The sequence below is a fragment of the Lycium barbarum genome, chromosome 7, assembly GCF_019175385.1.
Source record: "Lycium barbarum isolate Lr01 chromosome 7, ASM1917538v2, whole genome shotgun sequence".
NCBI lineage: Eukaryota > Viridiplantae > Streptophyta > Magnoliopsida > Solanales > Solanaceae > Lycium > Lycium barbarum.
This window is the reverse complement of record NC_083343.1, coordinates 5,300,010-5,318,756: the sequence shown is the minus strand read 5'-3', so window position 1 is coordinate 5,318,756 and position 18,747 is coordinate 5,300,010. Positions and strand designations below refer to the sequence as shown.

At 35.7% G+C, this 18,747-nt stretch overlaps 1 protein-coding gene across 1 annotated transcript; it reads left to right on the top strand.

Annotated features, from left to right (window-relative positions):
• Positions 1-10,227: 10,227 nt before the first annotated feature.
• On the top strand, positions 10,228-17,331 carry LOC132602988 (NADP-dependent glyceraldehyde-3-phosphate dehydrogenase). The gene is made up of 9 exons (XM_060315824.1): positions 10,228-10,500; positions 11,322-11,515; positions 12,444-12,572; positions 14,059-14,178; positions 14,653-14,789; positions 14,923-15,078; positions 15,763-16,141; positions 16,837-16,953; positions 17,047-17,331. The coding sequence occupies exons 1-9, from the start codon at positions 10,356-10,358 to the stop codon at positions 17,158-17,160; spliced, it is 1,491 nt and encodes a 496-aa protein (XP_060171807.1). The 5' UTR covers positions 10,228-10,355; the 3' UTR covers positions 17,161-17,331.
• Positions 17,332-18,747: the final 1,416 nt, after the last annotated feature.

Genomic DNA, 18,747 nt, shown 5'->3' with positions numbered 1-18,747 from the left:
ACCATACAAATAATGTCTCCACATTTTTAATACATGAATGACTGCAGCCAATTCGAGATCATGAGTTGGGTAGTTCTTTTCGTGTTTTTGCAGTTGTCTCGAAGTATAAGCAATGACTTTGCCGTGCTGCATTAACACACATCCTGACCCGACACCGAAAGCATCACAGTACACAACATAACCATCTGGCCCTTCTGGAAGTGTTAAGACTGGAGCTAAGGTTAATCTGTCTTTCAACTCTTGGAAGCTGCGTTCACAAGCATCATTCCACTGAAATTTAGCTTACTTCTGGGTTAGCTTTGTCAATGGGGCTAAAATAGAGGAAAATCCCTCTACGAACCGTCTATAGTAACCTGCCAATCCCAGAAACCTACGGACTTCTGTAGGCGTCGTAGGCCTTGGCCAAGTCTTCACAGCTTCAATGTTCTGAGTATCAACTCAAATACCATCATCTGAAATAACATGGCCCAGAAATATCACAGAATTCAGCCAAAATTCGCACTTTGAAAATTTTGCATACAAGTCTCGGGTTCGAAGAATTCCAAGAACAATACGTAAGTGATCAGCATGTTCTGATTCTGTGCGAGAGTATACCAGAATAACGTCAATGAACACTATTATGAATAATTCCAAGAGAGGCCTGAATACATTATTCATCAAATTCATGAACACTGCCGGAGCATTCGTTAACCCAAATGATATCACTCGAAATTCATAATGGCCATATCTCATTCTGAAAGCTGTTTTGGGAATATCTTTTTCTTTAAATCTCACTTGATGATAACCCGACCTCAAGTCTATTTTAGAAAATCACTTAGCACTTTGTAGTTGATCAAACAAATCATCAATCATTGGGAGGATATATTTGTTCTTTATCGTCACCTTGTTCAACTGCCTATAATTGATGCACATTCGTAGGGAACCATATTTCTTTCTCACGAACAAGACTGTTGCTCCCCATGGTGATGAACTGGGTCTAATAAATCCCTGCTCAAGCAAATATTTCAACTGTGCCTTTAGCTCTTTCAATTCTGTCGGAGCCATTCGATAAGGAGAAATGGAAATAGGCTTGGTGTCCGGCAACACATCAATAGCGAAATCAATCTCTCTTTCTGGAGAAAGGCCTGGAAGCCCATCTGGAAATACATCCGAGAATTCATTCACTATCGGAACAGATTGGAAAGTTGGCGACTTGGCTTCGGTACCATGAACTCGGACTAAATGGTAAATGTAGCCCTTAGCTATCATCTTCCTTGCTTTAAGGTAGGAAATAAACCTACCTCTTGGGGATGCTGTATTACCCTTCCATTCAAGCACGGGCTCTTCCGGAAATTGGAATCGAACTATTTTCATCCGACAATCAACATTAGCATAACATGAGGCTAATCAATCCATACCCATAATCACGTCGAAATCTAACATTTCCAGCTCAATTAAATCAGCTTTGGTCTGGCGGTCGCATATCACAATTACACAATTTCTATACACTTGTCTAGCTATCACGGAATCACTAACCGGAGTAGATACCTCAAAATATTTAATTTGCTAAAGTTTCATCCCGATACGACCAGCAACATACGGAGTAATATAAGATAGGGTAGAACCCGGATCTATCAATGCATACACATCATGGGAGAATATGGATAATGTACCTGTAACCACATCCGGGGAGGACTCAAGATCCTGTCGTCCAGCTAAAGCATACACACGGGGCTGAGTGGTACCTAAAGTAGATGTTTCCCCTCGGCCTCTATCTCGGCCTGTTGGGATCTGGGGAGTTTGCCCTACCGGGCGTACTGAAGAAGAACCGGCTGCTGATCCTGTGGGCCGAACCCCACCTCTACCATACCTCGAGGGACAATCTCGCATCAAGTATCCAGTCTGTCCACAAACATAGCAAGCATTTGTGCCCTGCCGACATGGCCCCAAGTGTAATTTCCTGTACTGACTACATCATGGGACTGGTGGTCTCTTCTGGCTATAATCACCCCCAAACTGGGAACCTGAAGCTCTCAAACTCTGACCCTGTCCTGAAGGAATGGAGCGATCAAATCTCCTACCTGCGAATCGTAGAGGTGCACTAGTCACCGACTGGCCTGATTGTCTAAAATATGCCTGCATTGATCCCCCTCTACAATCACTTCCTGCTCCCATAGATCTGGCCCTCTTGCTTTGCCTCCTATCAGTATCACAATCACCCCTTTGTGGATGTTGTCGTCCTTCCAAATTTTGGGCATGGGCTTGAATTCGGGAAATATCCATCCCATCTTGCAGCGAAGCCGTCAAACAATCCTTAAACAAATGTGGCCCTAAGCCACTCACGAACCTGTGCACCCTATCTCCCATGTCGGCCACCATAGTCGAGGCATATGTAGCCAAGGAATTAAATTGAAGGCTATACTCCCGGACACTCATATTTTCTTGTTTCAAATTTAAGAATTCATCCGCTCTAGCTCGGCGGACCTCGGGTGGCAAATAGTGGTGGGTGAAAGCATCTACAAATTCTTTCCAAACGGGAGGAGGCACATTTCCTTTTCTTGATGCTATCCAATTATTGTACCACAATACCGCCACATCTCGGAGTCTATAAGAGGCCAACTCCACAGATTCAGTTTCGGAGGCATGGATGATCTTCAATGTCCGTAACATTTTATCGATAAAACTTTGCGGGTCTTCATTCGGCTTTGACCCGAAAAACTCTGGAGGATTCAAGCTCATGAAATCACGGGCTCTGGTACTAGCTGCCCTATCACTTGAACCCGAAGTCTGCCGCTGTGCCTGGGCGGCAACTAACTGCGTCAATAAATGGATAGCCTCGATCATTTGTTGACCCGAAGTAGCCGGTGGAGGAACTGGAGGCATAAGAGCTGGGGCTGAAGCTCCCTCTTGTTCTTCTAAGTTAGGCGGAGTGGAGGAAGTATTAGATGGGGCCTCATTATGTGACTCGCCCTCTTCTACATTCACTGGCGGATCTCTTTCTACCTGCTTTTTCGTCGTAGTCCTACCCTTCTGGGCGGCTGTAGCTTTCCCCTTTGGCAGCATTTCTGAAATCATAACACACTATTAAGGAGGAAATCTTATAGCACCACTCTATCGCACAATCTCTTAAGATGAAAGATGATCATTTTTCCTAAATGCCCCGTAGCCTCCTGTTTATTAGCGTGGCGCGCAACACACTATAAACAAGACTCTACTAGACACGACTCGTAGACACTTCCTAGGACTGAATTGCTCTGATACCACTTTTTTCACGACCCAACTAGGGCCATACGAGTACCCGGGGCTAACCACCGAGCACCACTCATTCTATTACTCGTCCTGCGTTCATTCATATATCTTATACTCATAATCATAGAGAAACTATTTTAATTTGAAACATGTTTATCTTATATACATAAGCCCTTCGGCTATCAAAATCAAGATAATATATATACATACGAAGAGAAACTGTGAGACCATACTACCCACACATATGCATCTACGAGCCTCTACTAGAGTGCTAGACGTAGGGACGGGACAGGACCCCTTCGTGCCCAATATATATATATATACACACACACAAAAGAATGATCAAAGGCACCTCCGGAACGATAGAGTGCTCTTAAGTCAGCTACTAGCTTCTACAAGGCTGGATCAACTCCCTGTTTACCTGTGGGCATGAACACATCGTCCAAAGAAAACAGACGTCAGTACGAACATTGTACTGAGTATATAAGGCATGAATAAAATGAACACAATAGAGAAATCGTAAGGCATAGGATGAAGATATAACCTGCGTACTTTTTTTAGTGCGGGTACGTTTTATACATATATCATACATAGGCATATCATACGTATTACCATAGCGTATACGTGATCATATTTCGTATACATTATCATCGTTAACCCGCGTTCGGGTAACCATCATATGCCGCCCACTAGTGGTGATCATGTCCGGCCTTCTAGGCGCGGTGGAATCATAAGCAGCCCGCCTTCGCGGTGACATGTCCGGCCATTTAGGCACGGTGGAATCACAAGCAGCCCGCCTTCGCGGTGACATGTCCGGCAATTTAGGCACGGTGGAATTATATCATCGTACATGTCATGGAATTATCATCATTAACCATCTCATAGGCATATCATAGACTTATCATAACTTAGCATCATTATACATTTATTATTAATATCACACATTCATCATTAACCTTATATTAAAACTTGGAGATAATCATGGCTATGTCGGGGTGACATAAGGTCGTGAACCCCCGATTCTATTTTGGAGTATTCATAAGCATTCGGCCTCACCTTGAAGGAATTAGCATATAAGGTGAGTGTGTTCAATGAACAACATTAATAGATCATAATTAACATCATTAGCTTTGGAAGAACATCATATCATGGACTCTAGAATCTTTAGACTTAAGCTCGTCATCATAATTATTTTTCTCATACTATCTCTTATTCTTAACTCATGTAGCTATTCATGAACATAGATTCTCATTTTTTCCGAAATGTAGGAGATTTCATGGAGAAGAAGAAGAAAATCATGCCATAGGACTCATGCCTTAGAAAGAAGGGACTAGCCTCACATACCTCTTTCGTTTAACTAATCTATTGCTTGCTTGTTCTCCTTCAATGTCCACGTTTTTACCTTCAAGAGAATTCACATTAACATTAGCTAATCGATTACTTAAACGTGCTTATTAAAGCTAAAGAAAATTGGGCAGCATTTCCTTTGTTTATACAACCTTTCCCATATTCCATATCAACTCCCAAACATCGATAACAACATTCACAGTATCATGGGCAACATTCCATAATTTCACCTCAATTTCTCCATAATCATGGTCATAGTTCATCATTTCATTTTCTCACATATAATACTTATCCCATGTTCTAAATGTTATTCATAACATTCTTACAATCATAACATATCAATATTCATAATTCACTCCCCACTACTTTTCAACTATGACACTATTCCACATTTATAACCCATTTTTAATATCTTTCCACAATCCAACTGTTTTAACTTTCAACACCTTAAACAACATAGAATGATCATAAAACTCACCTTAGATCATGGAAGAATAAGCTTGGAGTGGAAATTCTCTTCTTGCACAAAAACCCTAGTCCACTTCCCTTCGGATTTCTTGGCTTCGATGAACTTTGGTAGGTTTTATACACTTGATTTTGTGGGTTTGATGTAGTTGATCATCAATTTCTCTTGATTTCTTATGGATGGAGAGTGGAGAGAATTCTAGAGTGTTATTGTAGTGTGGAGAGTGGAAATGAAATGAAATAAAATAAATGAGGGAGAGGGTCCTTATATCAACTTAAAAGCTGTCCCAACCAGATTGTACGGACCAACATACGGTCCGTATAATTTATACTGGCCGTATGTCTGGCCGTAGATTTGGTCCAGTGAGGTGTGCTATTCTGAGCTGATTATACGGCCAGACATATGGCTAGTATAATTTATACAGCGAGTATGTTGGGCCGTATAATGCCCAGTTCATCCGAACTCATTCTCGTTGACTCATTTGATCTCCAATCCTTATGGAACCTTCTTGACACTTGATTAACACCTCAATACCAATCTAAGGGACATTACCACCCTTCTCCAAAACATTATTAAACCACCATTAACTTGACACTCATAAATCTTTCCCGACACACAACATATCTCGGGCCTTCATTAACAACTTCCTTCCCTTACGTCAAATGTCTTTGAATCTCGATTAGGATCATCAAATGTTATTTCTTACTTATCAAATCATCGTATACGCCGTGCCCTTCGCTAGCCTATTCACTGTACGTTAGCGGGAAATTTTTTCGAGGTGTAACAGGGCAAGGTAGGACGGGACCTAAATAGGGCAGTGACTTAAACGGGGCAGGGCAAGACAGGGCAAAAACTTAGCAGAGAAAGACTTAACCCTCCCTACCTCACCCTGCCCCGCTCTATTGCCATCGCTAACACCCAGTTGTGTGCGTTGTTGCTGTCAGAGCTTCTCCTATTGTTATGGGTGCTTCCTCCACATCTCCCCCTACTGCTCTTGTTACTGGAACAAGCTCAACATATTGCCCCATAACTAATTTATACGTATGTATTTGATGTTTACATTAAAATACAAACTGCTTAATATAATTAATTTAAAAAGGAAGTCATCAACTCGCCTCCTTCAAAAAAAAATTAGTAAGGAACAAAGAAGATGGCAATATCTCAATTTTTAGCAGGCCATGTCACGAAATTACTTCAATCAACCGTATGGCTATATATAGATAAGATTCCAAATACTTCGAAATAGTATTTAGAGAATATGTTTATCAAATTTAACTATATGCTTTGTTTTATCAAATTTGCTCATTAGTCAGTAGTTTAAAATATGGAATAGAACATGAAGTTTGGGAAGTAGGTTATAAGAATTTTCTTTCTTAATTTAATATTAACCATGACTGTGATGACAAGTTGCAGATTTACGGAGTGTAAATGTTTAATAATGCTGAAGTAGCAGCTCTCAGTTCAGCCCTGCTACTCGCCCTGCCTCGCTCCAACACGCCCTGCTCTAATTGCCATCCCTACTGTGGGTTAAACGGGGCAGGGTTAAACAGGGCAGGGTAGTACAGGACCTAAATAGGGCAGTGATTTAAATGGGGTAGGGCAGGTTAGGGAAGGACAAAAACTTAGCAGGAGAAGACTTAACCCACCCTACCCGCCCTATTGCCATTCCTAGTTGTGAGAAGAAATAAAGGGTGTGAGATGGCGATGTCAACATATTGAAAACATATATAACTAAAGCCTTCTTAGTTAAATCATTTTTTATATTAATAATAATTAGGTTAAAAAATTGTTACAAAAAAATTAAAATAAGAGAGACAAGTATAACCATAAAATAATTAATTAAGTGTTACAAAATTAAACTTGGGGAGATTTATGTAATCATCTCTTTAGCTTTTTGGCTATAATGACTTTATGGGTAAACTAGTATAACTTGAGTGACCTTATTGATACATAATTGACTTTAATGAGTAATTTGCTATAGTTCAGTAACAATTTAAGTTATTCACTCAGATATATACATTTAAACTCTTCTGTTTGGATAATAATATTTTGATATTTTTCGGATCTCGCACATAGTCGAAGCTTAGTGCACCGGACTGCCTTATATGGAGTGCCTACTTATGTTTCTCCAGACATACATGACTTGAAATTTCCCAACAAAAGATCAACTGAGGAAGGTTCTTTCATTCATTCATTTACACACGTTTTTCTTTTTTTTTTTCTTTTCGTTTTTGGCGGAGAAAAAAGTTTTGGCAGCTAAAAAAGATAAGAGGAAGCTTTGGACTCTGGATAGAATCAAACGCCCATACTATTTGAGTATGGATATATTTGGATAATTAGATGATTGAATATGTCATTTTTGCTTGCTTTTTGGCTATGCAGATATGTATTTTCAACCAAAGCGGAGTCAAGATTTAAAGGTTATGAGTGCGAAATTTTAATTCTTTTAAGCTGGGGGTTTTGAAGGGGAATCCTGGAGCAACAATAAAGTTGAGTACTAGAATTAAAGGTTTTATCGGTGGAAAATTTGTATTACAAAACATGATTTATCCACTCTATTCCCCTGGAACCAGGGAAAACACATGGTGGGAAATAGGTTCCCATTAAAACGTTGGGAAACTTTCTGATTTTTCCGTGTGAAAACACTATTATTTAAGTTTTTCTCACCGACATTCAATGGAAATAGCCACTAAATAATTTTCAATGGGAAATTTTAGAGAAAAAAAAAAATTTTTTAGTAGTGTTGTCTGCGTGTGACCTATAGGTCATGGGTTCGAGCCCTGAAAGTAGCCACTAATGTTTGCATTAGAGTATGTTGTCTAAATCACGCCCGTTGGGGTGCAGCCTTTCCCCGGACCTTGCTAACGGGAGATGTTTTGTGCATCGGCCTGTCCTTTTAAGTTAATGAGTTTTAAATTAATAATTTATACACAGCTAATAGACTTTTTAAGATAAATACTGAATTTCAACCAATTTTATTAGATTCAACCGAACCCATAACCTACACACCGGCTCCAACCCATTTCTAACTTCCATCTTCTTGGGGCGGCTGACATTTTCTGAAGCTCTATGTGTTTTACATATCTAAATCCCTTTCGATGTCAAAAACAACAATTTGCTTCCATTCTTATCTTTATTACCTAACCACCTTTGCTGACATATGATCATAACTCTTAAGGTTCGTGTATTGCAAGTTGCTCGTCAGATAGTAATAATTTAATTATAAGCTTACTAACCAATAGATAAAAAAAACAATCCGATGCATTAAGCTTTCGCTATATGTGGTGTTCAGGGAAGCGCATGACCACAAGGGTTTATTATATCCGGCCTTACTAACCAATATTTTTACCAATCATATTATTTGATTAGCTGATTGATTGTGACAAAATTTGCACATTAAAATTAATATTGCAATCACAAAATAAATGTAAAGAAAAAAAAATTCTTGATAAAACTATATTTGTTTTTTCATTCGTTTGTTTGTTTGCTATTATTTTGCGTTTGTGCTGTTATTTAACGGTAAGAGTCAGCGTCGTGCATATGACTTTAAATTCCTTTTTTATTGGTAGCTTTGGCGAGGATTTAGGCTGATCACCTAAAGTAATTAATTCTTAGTGGCTATATCAGCTAGAATGGAGGCCGCGATCTAGTGACTCTATATGTTTTGTATTTTGAGGATGTTTAACTAAGCTTATAAGCTGGTCAAATTGACTTATAATATTTTTTTAATAATGTTTATATATTTGATAAATAATAAAGTGCTTATAAGTTAAAATCAACCAAAAATCATAAGCTTGTCATTTCAAACTTATGATCACTTTTCAGTTTATTGTTATAATTAACTTCAAGCGCGTTCACATATACGCTATATAAAATTTAGTTTGGCAAAAACTAATTCAGACAATTTAAAAGCAGACAAAAATACTTTTGCAGGCAGTTCAGTCATAATACTTTAGGCGTTTTTGCATAAAATTCTGTCATTTCATGTTTCTCATATATCCTTCTTCATCTAGTATGAAATATCAACGATATTGATAATATATGTCATACTGATTATGAATGTAAAGTTTTAAAAAGATAGTTGTGCCTTAATTTAGCGCTGCACAAATGGAATGTGTGCAATTTTTTTTTTACTCTACCGACTGTTATGTCGAACTAAAAATGTCACCATTCTATATTTAAAAATAAATTAACTGAAAATTTTATTTTCCCCTAATAATTTATAATTATACAAATGTTTTAAGACTTATTTTAGACCACAAATTTTAATATCTTTCTTTCTTTTTTAAACTTCTTATCTAATCGAACGACGTCACAAAATTGAAATGAATGAAAAACTTATATTTTTTAAGAATGTAAACTTTATATTTAAGTGGGATAAGATGGAATTTAATCTAAAATGATAATATTTAATTTTTCCCTTTTTAACACTTAGACCTTATTAATGAGCCATTTATTGTTGAAATAAATCAAAGCTCTTCCCTCTTGATAAAGCAACAAAAAAAAAAAAAAAAGGACACCTTACTAAATAAAATAAAATAATGGAAGGCTTGGAAGCACATGAGATGACCTATGAAATTGTAAACAACAAATCCCAAAAAGTTACTCCACCAGTTATTTTTACTTGTTCTGTATTGACTTTGCACACTCTTTAACGAGTCACAAATAAAATGACAATTTTACTATATCACTCCTAATTATTACTAAATCAATCAAGCGTACTTTAAAAATTGTGCAATCACTAATAATTTCTTGAAGTTTTCAAAGAAATAATTAATAGTAAGGTAAAACATGTATATAATGATAGATTATTTCTTGATTTTTAAATCGGATAAGTAAAAATATATATCTATTTCTAGAATAGAGAATAAGTAAAAATGGACGGCGGGGGTAAAATAATGTAAGGCTTGTAAGATGACATGAAATTGAAAACAAGAAATCCCAAAAATTTATTTTATATCGAAAAAAGCGAAGAAAAAGTATTAAGCCATGAAACTTTTACAAGTGGACCGTTCTAAAGGAATCGTGTCTCAACTAACTTTTAATTTCTAACTGCTACATCAGAATGACAATCTCGTAAATACTCTCCAAAAACAATGTCAAATACTTAACCAGAATCTATGTCTGAAAATTGATCAGTACTAAGTGTGGCTCACCTTTCTCCAATATTTATAGAACTCACTCTTTCACTCACTTTGTATTCACCACTAAAACCCACAAAAAAATATCCACCATTTCTCTTCTTTTTTCTTTATGAAAATTAACTAGAAGAAAAAATTCAAAAAAAAAAAAAAAAGTTGATTCATTGGTAAAAATGGCTGGAAATGGAGTATTTGCAGAGATAATTGATGGGGATGTGTTCAAATATTATTGTGAAGGAGAATGGAAGAAATCAACTTCTGGAAAATCTGTTGCTATTATCAATCCTACTACAAGAAAAACACAGTACAAGGTTCAAGGTATGTTTTTTTATTATTAAAAAAAAAATTGAAACTTTTTTTTTGTGTGTGTGTGTGTGGGGTGAAAATAACAAGGTTGATGTTTGTTTGAGCTTCTTCTTTGATAAATTTTATGCCATATGTTTATGGGGTTCCTTGAATTTTGTGCAAAGTGTTGGAATTTGTGGTAATGTAGTTAGAGGAGGAGCCGGATTTTTATTAAGGGATTAAAAAATATGAAAAGGTAAATGCACGAATAAGCAACAGGTCCAACATTTACTATGTATATATAAAAAATAATTTTAACCTTATATATATAGTGTAATTTTTTGTCAAAGGGAAGTTTTGGCCTAAACCATGTAGTTATGTTTAAAAATCATAATTTATTAGAATCCACTCATAAACTCAAAATTCTAGTTTTGCTTTTGAATGCACTTAAAACTTTCAGACTTATTAAGTGTTCTGTTTTGTTGTGAATTTTATGATCATTGGTCACACAAACAGCCAAGAACTTCTAGTACTAGATTCTCTTTATTTTTTGTCTACTTTACTACTTATCTATTGGATTTAAGTTATAGACAGTGACATATAGTTTAACCTATTATAGTTTAATCAGGTAACCGGCTAATGTTTATCGTAAGTGACCCGACTGTGTAAATTTTAGACTGTCAGTGCATAGAACGTAAACTCATGTATAATACATTGGTAAAAGAACTTATGCATGGACTATTTCTTGGTTTTTACATCCAAGTGTTTTCATGTCCATGTCTTGAAAATTAAAGTGAAATTGTGGGATTTGATGGATCTTTTGAATTTTTTTTCTTTTATGGATTATGATGCAGCTTGTACACAAGAAGAGGTGAACAAAGTAATGGAAATAGCAAAAGCTGCACAAAAATCATGGGCTAAAACACCACTCTGGAAAAGAGCAGAGTTACTTCATAAGGCAGCTGCAATCTTGAAAGAACACAAAGCCCCTATTGCTGAATGCCTTGTAAAAGAAATTGCAAAACCAGCTAAAGATGCTGTCACTGAGGTACCTCATTATAAACTAAAAGAAGAATTTAAGTAATATATGCTGAGTCCTATATTTCTCACAAAGTAGGGGTAAGGTCTGCATACACCCGACTCTTTCAGACCCCGGGATCACACACTGGGTATGTTGTTGTTGTAAGCTGAGTCCTATGTGTTGGGTGTGCGAATAAAGTACCACATTGGTAGCTGAAAAGAAAATGGAACTATTTATAAGGTGTTGGCTACTCTTAATGATGTGAGGTTTTTTGGAAAACCGTGCGGGCTTGGCTCAAAGCGAGCAATATCACATCATGTTAAGAGTATCTTTGGGTTGTTTTAGCCCAAAAGAAAAAGGAGTTACTTATAAGGTGTTGAATACTCTTAATGATGTGAGGCCTTTTGAAAAAACTGTGCGGACTTGGCCCAAAGCGGATAATATGACATCATGTTAAGAGTATCTTTGGGCCGTTTTAGCCCAACACTATGTTACTTGGACTCCAAAAATGCCACCTGGTGCGTGTTCGATCTTTCAAAACTAGTGCTTTTTTTGGAAGATCCGACACAGGTGCGGCAACATTTTTTGAGAGTCCGAACTACATAGATTTGATAGTGTTAAGATCTTATAACTATTACTGTTGTTTAACTCTTCGTTGTTTAGACTCTTCAGAAATGTTGACGGATGCGTGGTAGATTCTCCAAAAATGGTGAATTTTTGGAGGATCAGACACGGGTGATGCAATATTTTGGAGAATTCAAGCAACATAGGTTTACTTGTAATTAAGTCACCTGATTGTGACATAGATTTACTTGTAATTACCTTATAAGTCACCTGGTTTTGTGAATATCTTTTATACAATCAGTTCATAGAATTTAAAACTCGTAAAATATTCTAGAATTTTTTGGAAATTTTTATTACTTTATCGACTGATAATGATATGGATTTGATGAAGGTTGTGAGGTCTGGAGATTTAATTTCTTACACTGCTGAAGAAGGAGTTAGAATTCTTGGGGAGGGTAAGTTCTTGGTATCCGATAGTTTCCCTGGGAACGAAAGGACCAAATACTGTCTGACTTCTAAGGTACATTTCTTGACTAACTCATTTAATTATGCTTTATTATAATGCCATTTATTAGTACAAAGTATCATCAATTTGTTTTGACTGTCAGATGATTAAGATATTTTTGTGACTTGTCTGCTATTTTTGTATTTTCCTTTCGTTGTTTTCCGCAAAGCATGTTGGCTTCTCACCTAATATATGTTGTTGGAACAATGAGCTTGTCTAAAGGATACGATTTCGTGTCATCCATTGGAAATGTTGTTGCAGTGGTATTATATTGCCAGGACATGTGATTTCACTCAGGCGAATAAAATAATTCCGGAAAACCAATTAGGTTCTTACAGAAACAAGAAAAAGATCACCAAGACAGGGATGGAAGTTTTCTTTTCTAAGTATTGACTAAAAAAATGTTTGATCCGATTTTAAACAAAATATCAGGTATTTTAAGGGATTGACATATAATACTGTGGGTATACCATTTGTGTGATCCACCTAAATGGACCTTATAGACTAGAAGAAGTCAAGAAAGAGTTAAAAAATAACATGATCTAAACATTGGCCTATAAAGAATATGCTTAGGGAATATTACTAATTTAAATGGAATTTCAGAAACATGATGAACACAAGTTTGAACAAACCAAAAAGATACTCTCCCATCCCTCCCAATTTTTGTGATGTTCTTTGACTGAGCACGAAGTTTAAGAAAAGAAAAAATACTTTTAAAACTTGTGGTCTAAAACTAACCATAAACATTTGTGTGGCTATAATCATCTCATTAAGGATAAAATAAAAAGCTTAAAGTTAAGTTGTTTTTAAATATATAAAGGTACTTTCTCTGTATCAATTTATATGACACACTTTTCTTTTTAGTCAATCCCAAAAATAATGACGCATTTCCTTATTTGGCAACAATTTAACTTTAAACCTTACCTTTTATATTTAACGAGATGATCTATAACCACACAAATATCTTTGGCTCTTTCTAGGCTACAAGATTCAAAAGTCTTCCTTTATTTCTTAAACTTCGTGCCGAGTCAAACTACATCACATAAATTATGACAGAGGGAGTATTCAGCTTTCAGTTTTGTCTTTTCACGAGTGAAGCCAAATGCTAATCATGTTTGTCTATTTTAAAGGAAGGCAACATAAACCGATTCCAAGTCAGGCGAGGTTATGAGAACATTTTTCAACCTGAATCTGTACTAGTCGGAAGATAAATCAGAAAAAAAAGGAGAAAATGTAGAAACTCAAAACATCAGTCTATAACCACTCAATGTCTCATAATTTATGAACGAAAAGTAGCTATCTAATTAATCCAAACATGCAAAATTCCCTTTTTTATGCCAATTTGCAATAGCACAACTTTTGTGATACCTTCTGTTTCTCTTTTTGCATTTTGTAACTGCATAAACGGGCGCATATTATCTGTAAATTTTCCTTTATCAGTAGAAAAGTGTCATTTAGAACTCATAAATATGATTGTGACCTTCACGTATCCGGAGTACAGATCCCATTGGGTGTGATTCTAGCCATTCCGCCTTTCAACTATCCGGTCAATCTTGCTGTCTCCAAGATTGGCCCCGCACTGATCGCTGGAAACTCTTTAGTCCTCAAGCCTCCAACTCAGGTTACTTCACTAAACTTTAGTCCTAGATTAGCTTTATTATAATGCGTTAAACTCTTTCTATATAGTTTCTCCGATTCATCAATTGTATTCTATACGATGAGGCATCTCTTTCCGTTTATCATTCTCAACTTTACTTTCCACTAAAGGATCTCTATAAATGGAAAATATTAGCATAAGTTAACTTAGAGAAAAGAAGTGCCAACAGGGCTAAAGTTAGCGCCCATTTTTGCTTCTTTTCAACTTTCTTTTCAAAGAACTGTTTGGTTATACATTGTAGTCAATTTTTCACTCAAACCTGAAGTTGAAAAACTGGTTCTAACTACTTTTTCAAGTAAATTTGTTTCCCGCACAAAATTTCAGACATATTTTCAAGTGAAATGCTTGTCCAAACCCAACTTCAATTTTCAAATACTCTTTTTCAACTTAACTTCATGTCCAAATTTCTACTTACTTTTGAGCGATCATTTGTAACAGGGTGCTGTGGCTGCCCTGCACATGGTGCATTGCTTCCACTTAGCTGGATTTCCTAAAGGCCTTATCAGTTGTATAACAGGAAAAGGTTCTGAAATCGGTGATTTTCTCACTATGCATCCTGGAGTAAACTGTATAAGGTGCCTGATGTTGTTCTTTACATTATTCGAATTTATACTTTTTCTTAGACTGCAAGTGAAACACTACCAAGTAAACGAGTTCCTTCATCCCATTCTATCCCCGAATAACGATACACTTGTTTTCTTTTATCAGCTTCACCGGTGGAGACACCGGCGTTGCAATATCAAAGAAAGCAGGAATGGTCCCTCTACAGATGGAGCTAGGAGGAAAGGATGCTTGTATTGTGCTCGAAGATGCTGATTTAGATTTGGCTGCCGGAAATATTGTGAAAGGAGGATTTTCTTACAGGTGTGTGAGGTTTATTCCATTATCAAAAGAAAACATGTTAGTTTTTCTTTAGTTAAGTGACTTGACCTTGACTATTTGGAAATGATTGTAGTGATGGTTTTTTTTCTTTTTTTTCTTTTTTTGGTTTCCCGCCAATGTCCGCTACCCGCATTGAGGCCCGGCTAAATCCGGATTTGCGCCGGAAAGTCCCACAATGGGGTGAAGTGCTCCCTAGTAAATGTGACTCCATACCCAACGCTCAAACCCGAAGCGATATTTAAGGATGAATAAGTACTTACCGCTCCACCATAGCCCTTGTTGGTCAATGTTAGTCTCACTGATACAGCTTAACAACCAAGTTCTCACAACTTTATTGGCAGTAGGCGATTAAAAAGAACATCTCTTATATACATTTATGGAATAACTTCATGTTTTTCCTGATTTATTATCGCTCATACTTAAGCCACATTTTTGTTTGTGCATTTGATGGCTTCTCTTTGACACCGTTAATCATCAGTGATATGAATACGATAGGTGATCACTTTTTGTTGTAGAGTTCATATTACATGTAATAACTAATAAGTGATGTTGTTATGAATTACTTAACAATATGTAGATGCGACATGGATATGCTTAATTTACTCAAGTACCTGATTGTCTTAACAACACTTTATAATTAACAATTGATATCCATGTCCACCACAGTGGTCAAAGATGCACAGCCGTTAAGGTCGTGTTGGTGATGGAATCAGTGGCAGATACTCTTGTTGAGAAGGTAAATGCCAAAGTGGTAAAGCTAACCGTTGGGCCACCGGAAGATAATTGTGATATCACTCCAGTTGTCTCCGAGTCATCCGCAAACTTCATCGAGGGGTTGGTCATGGACGCAAAGCAGAAAGATGCAACATTTTGCCAGCCATACAAGAGAGAAGGCAACCTTATTTGGCCCCTGTTGTTAGACAATGTTAGGCCAGACATGAGAATCGCATGGGAAGAACCATTCGGACCAGTTTTGCCCGTTATTCGCATTAACTCCGTCGAAGAAGGAATCCACCACTGCAATGCTAGCAATTTTGGTTTGCAGGTACCTTCTCTCCTCTATCATAACTTGGTGCATTACTTCTTCTGGTTGACCTCGGAAGAAGAAAAAAAATAGTGCACTGTTTGGTTGGAGGAATTAGAAAAAGACAAATCCAATGTTTGATTGGCCTTATTAAAAAAAAAAAAAAAAAAAACCGGCATAACATTTGGTTGGCTGTATTATATAATACTCGCATTAAGTTATGCATAAACCTATGTATTAGTCAATGAAGAAGAATTATGTATTAGTCAATGAAGAAGAATTAACGTAAATAGTTGTCCATCCAACTATTTAAACTAGAATAGTCGTTGGATAAATTATATGTATAATTCATGTATAATATGTGTATAACCGTGAATAATCTATGTATACTAGCTAGGAAAAGTAAATAGTGATCCAAGCGGCTATTTGCTTAAAGATCACTTTTCTAAATAGGAATTCATGTATTAGCAATTCGGAGATAAAAAGTATTATAAAGACGAATGTTCCGTTAAGGAAAGTAATCCCTACGTAACATTCTCGTTCTGTTAATCACCGCAAAACGATATCTGCATTATTATTCACCCTATTATATAATTCCTTCACATTATTATTCACGGCATAAAAGAGTTCCTACATTATAATCCCATCATAATTAGCATGTGAACCAAATGACTCCTTAATATACTCTGAGGTTGATAAATTCGACTCAACTACAGGGTTGTGTGTTCACCAAAGACATCAACAAAGCAATACTGATCAGTGATGCAATGGAGACGGGAACCGTTCAAATTAACTCAGCTCCGGCTCGTGGACCGGATCATTTCCCTTTCCAGGTAAACTCCATTTTCCATATTCTAAATTACTTAATTTTGAATATCTTCGCGATAATTTCATAGTAATCAAGGTTAATTAATTTGTTTTAACAGGGTATTAAGGACAGTGGAATTGGATCACAAGGGATTACTAACAGCATTAACATGATGACTAAAGTGAAGACCACTGTGATCAACTTGCCAACTCCTACTTATACTATGGGGTAAATAAATCACTGTTTCTTTAGAAATAAGACAGTAATACTATGTTGTAGATGGTAGTGAACTTGAAACCAGTTATTGTCTATTTTCTCCTTTTTGAGCTTATCAAGATTTATATTGGTGAACAAGAGGCATGATAAAGAGATACCGAGTTAAATATTTGTGTTTGGATTTTAATCACCTTTCTATATTTAGTACATTTTTTATTCCTAACATTTTCGTATTCACATTAATGACACTCTTTAAAGGAATGAGATGATATGTTTAACGCTATAAATTCAAAAGTCTTTTTATTTTACATTTTTAAACTTTGTGCCCGATCAAAAAATAGGTGGAGAAATATTTTGAAAAGGCCCCAACTTCCACCATTCAATATCTTTTGCGGCTTATTTTGAATTTCCTTTTTCTTTTTTCCTCCAAGAACAACTTCTTCATGTTTCTTGACTTCATTTTACTGTTTAATTTTCACAGAAAATTATGAGAATAAAGCTTCTTAGTTGGGAAGATTTTTTCCAGCTGTAATTCCAAATGAAGCTATGGAAATAAAAGCAAATAAAGCTTTCTGTGCGGTACTCTTCTACTTGGGCTTCTTAGTTGGGCCTGTGTTTGGGCTGGTTTTGTGCATTCAAAGCAAATAAAAACTTCTTTTCGTATCCGGCATTTAACGTTTGATCATACTTTACTCAAACGGGTTATCATATCATATCAAATCAAACAATTTAACGGCAATAGTCAAAATTAAAATGAGAATGGGTGAAAATAATTTTCACCTCCCAATTTTATTTTAAAAATCAAACTCTCGACTCAATTTTAAACAATAATCATTCTCCCCCTTTGTATCTTCTTAATCTATGTAACAAATTTCCTATAAGAAAATAAATATTATTTTCAAGAAGGAAAAAGAAAAATAAGAAATTCCAATTGAGTATATAACCTAATACGTTATAGAATGAAATAAATGAGAACAATAAGAATTTTTATTATTAATAATAATCAAAACTCTAATACCTGTATTTATACAAGTAAAATAACAGGTAATAATATATTTCAATGTAGGTAATACAAATTAACTAATAAAAACAGAGGTATATTCTATAACAAATTCCTAAAAGATTATCTATTTATAATTTAACGAATTTAAAATTATTATTTAAAAATTCTTCCATTAATGACAACCAAAACTCATTTATAAATTGGCAATAAAGAATACGATATCAGTGAAACTTACGTATATGTGTGTGTGTGTGCAAACACACACTTTATGGATTTAATTCCTTTTACAATAGAACAATATTAAGTTATATACTCAATCATAAATGTATTAAATATCAATCATAAATAAAGTTTTACGTAAGTTCATGTTATAAGTAGAATAATCCTTTTAGAATTTACAACAAAATCTAATGTTATTTTTTATGATTGATATTTAGGTCAAAAAAATATATATTATATAATATAAAAAGGTATTACATAGATGAGGGATTAAAAAAGTCAAGCATAAAATAGACAATGCATAGAATAAAAGGGAGAGAATTACTATTGTTCATAGTAGAGAATACATATCCCTTGCTTTCTTTGATTTGATATGGGCAT

Bases quoted from the DNA above. Each gene is read 5' to 3' on its own strand.
- LOC132602988 (XM_060315824.1), top strand. From the start codon at position 10,356: ATGGCTGGAAATGGAGTATTTGCAGAGATAATTGATGGGGATGTGTTC. The intron at 14,790-14,922 runs GTGCCTGATGTT...TTCTTTTATCAG, and splicing joins CCTGGAGTAAACTGTATAAG to CTTCACCGGTGGAGACACCG. The intron at 16,142-16,836 runs GTACCTTCTCTC...ACTCAACTACAG, and splicing joins CTAGCAATTTTGGTTTGCAG to GGTTGTGTGTTCACCAAAGA.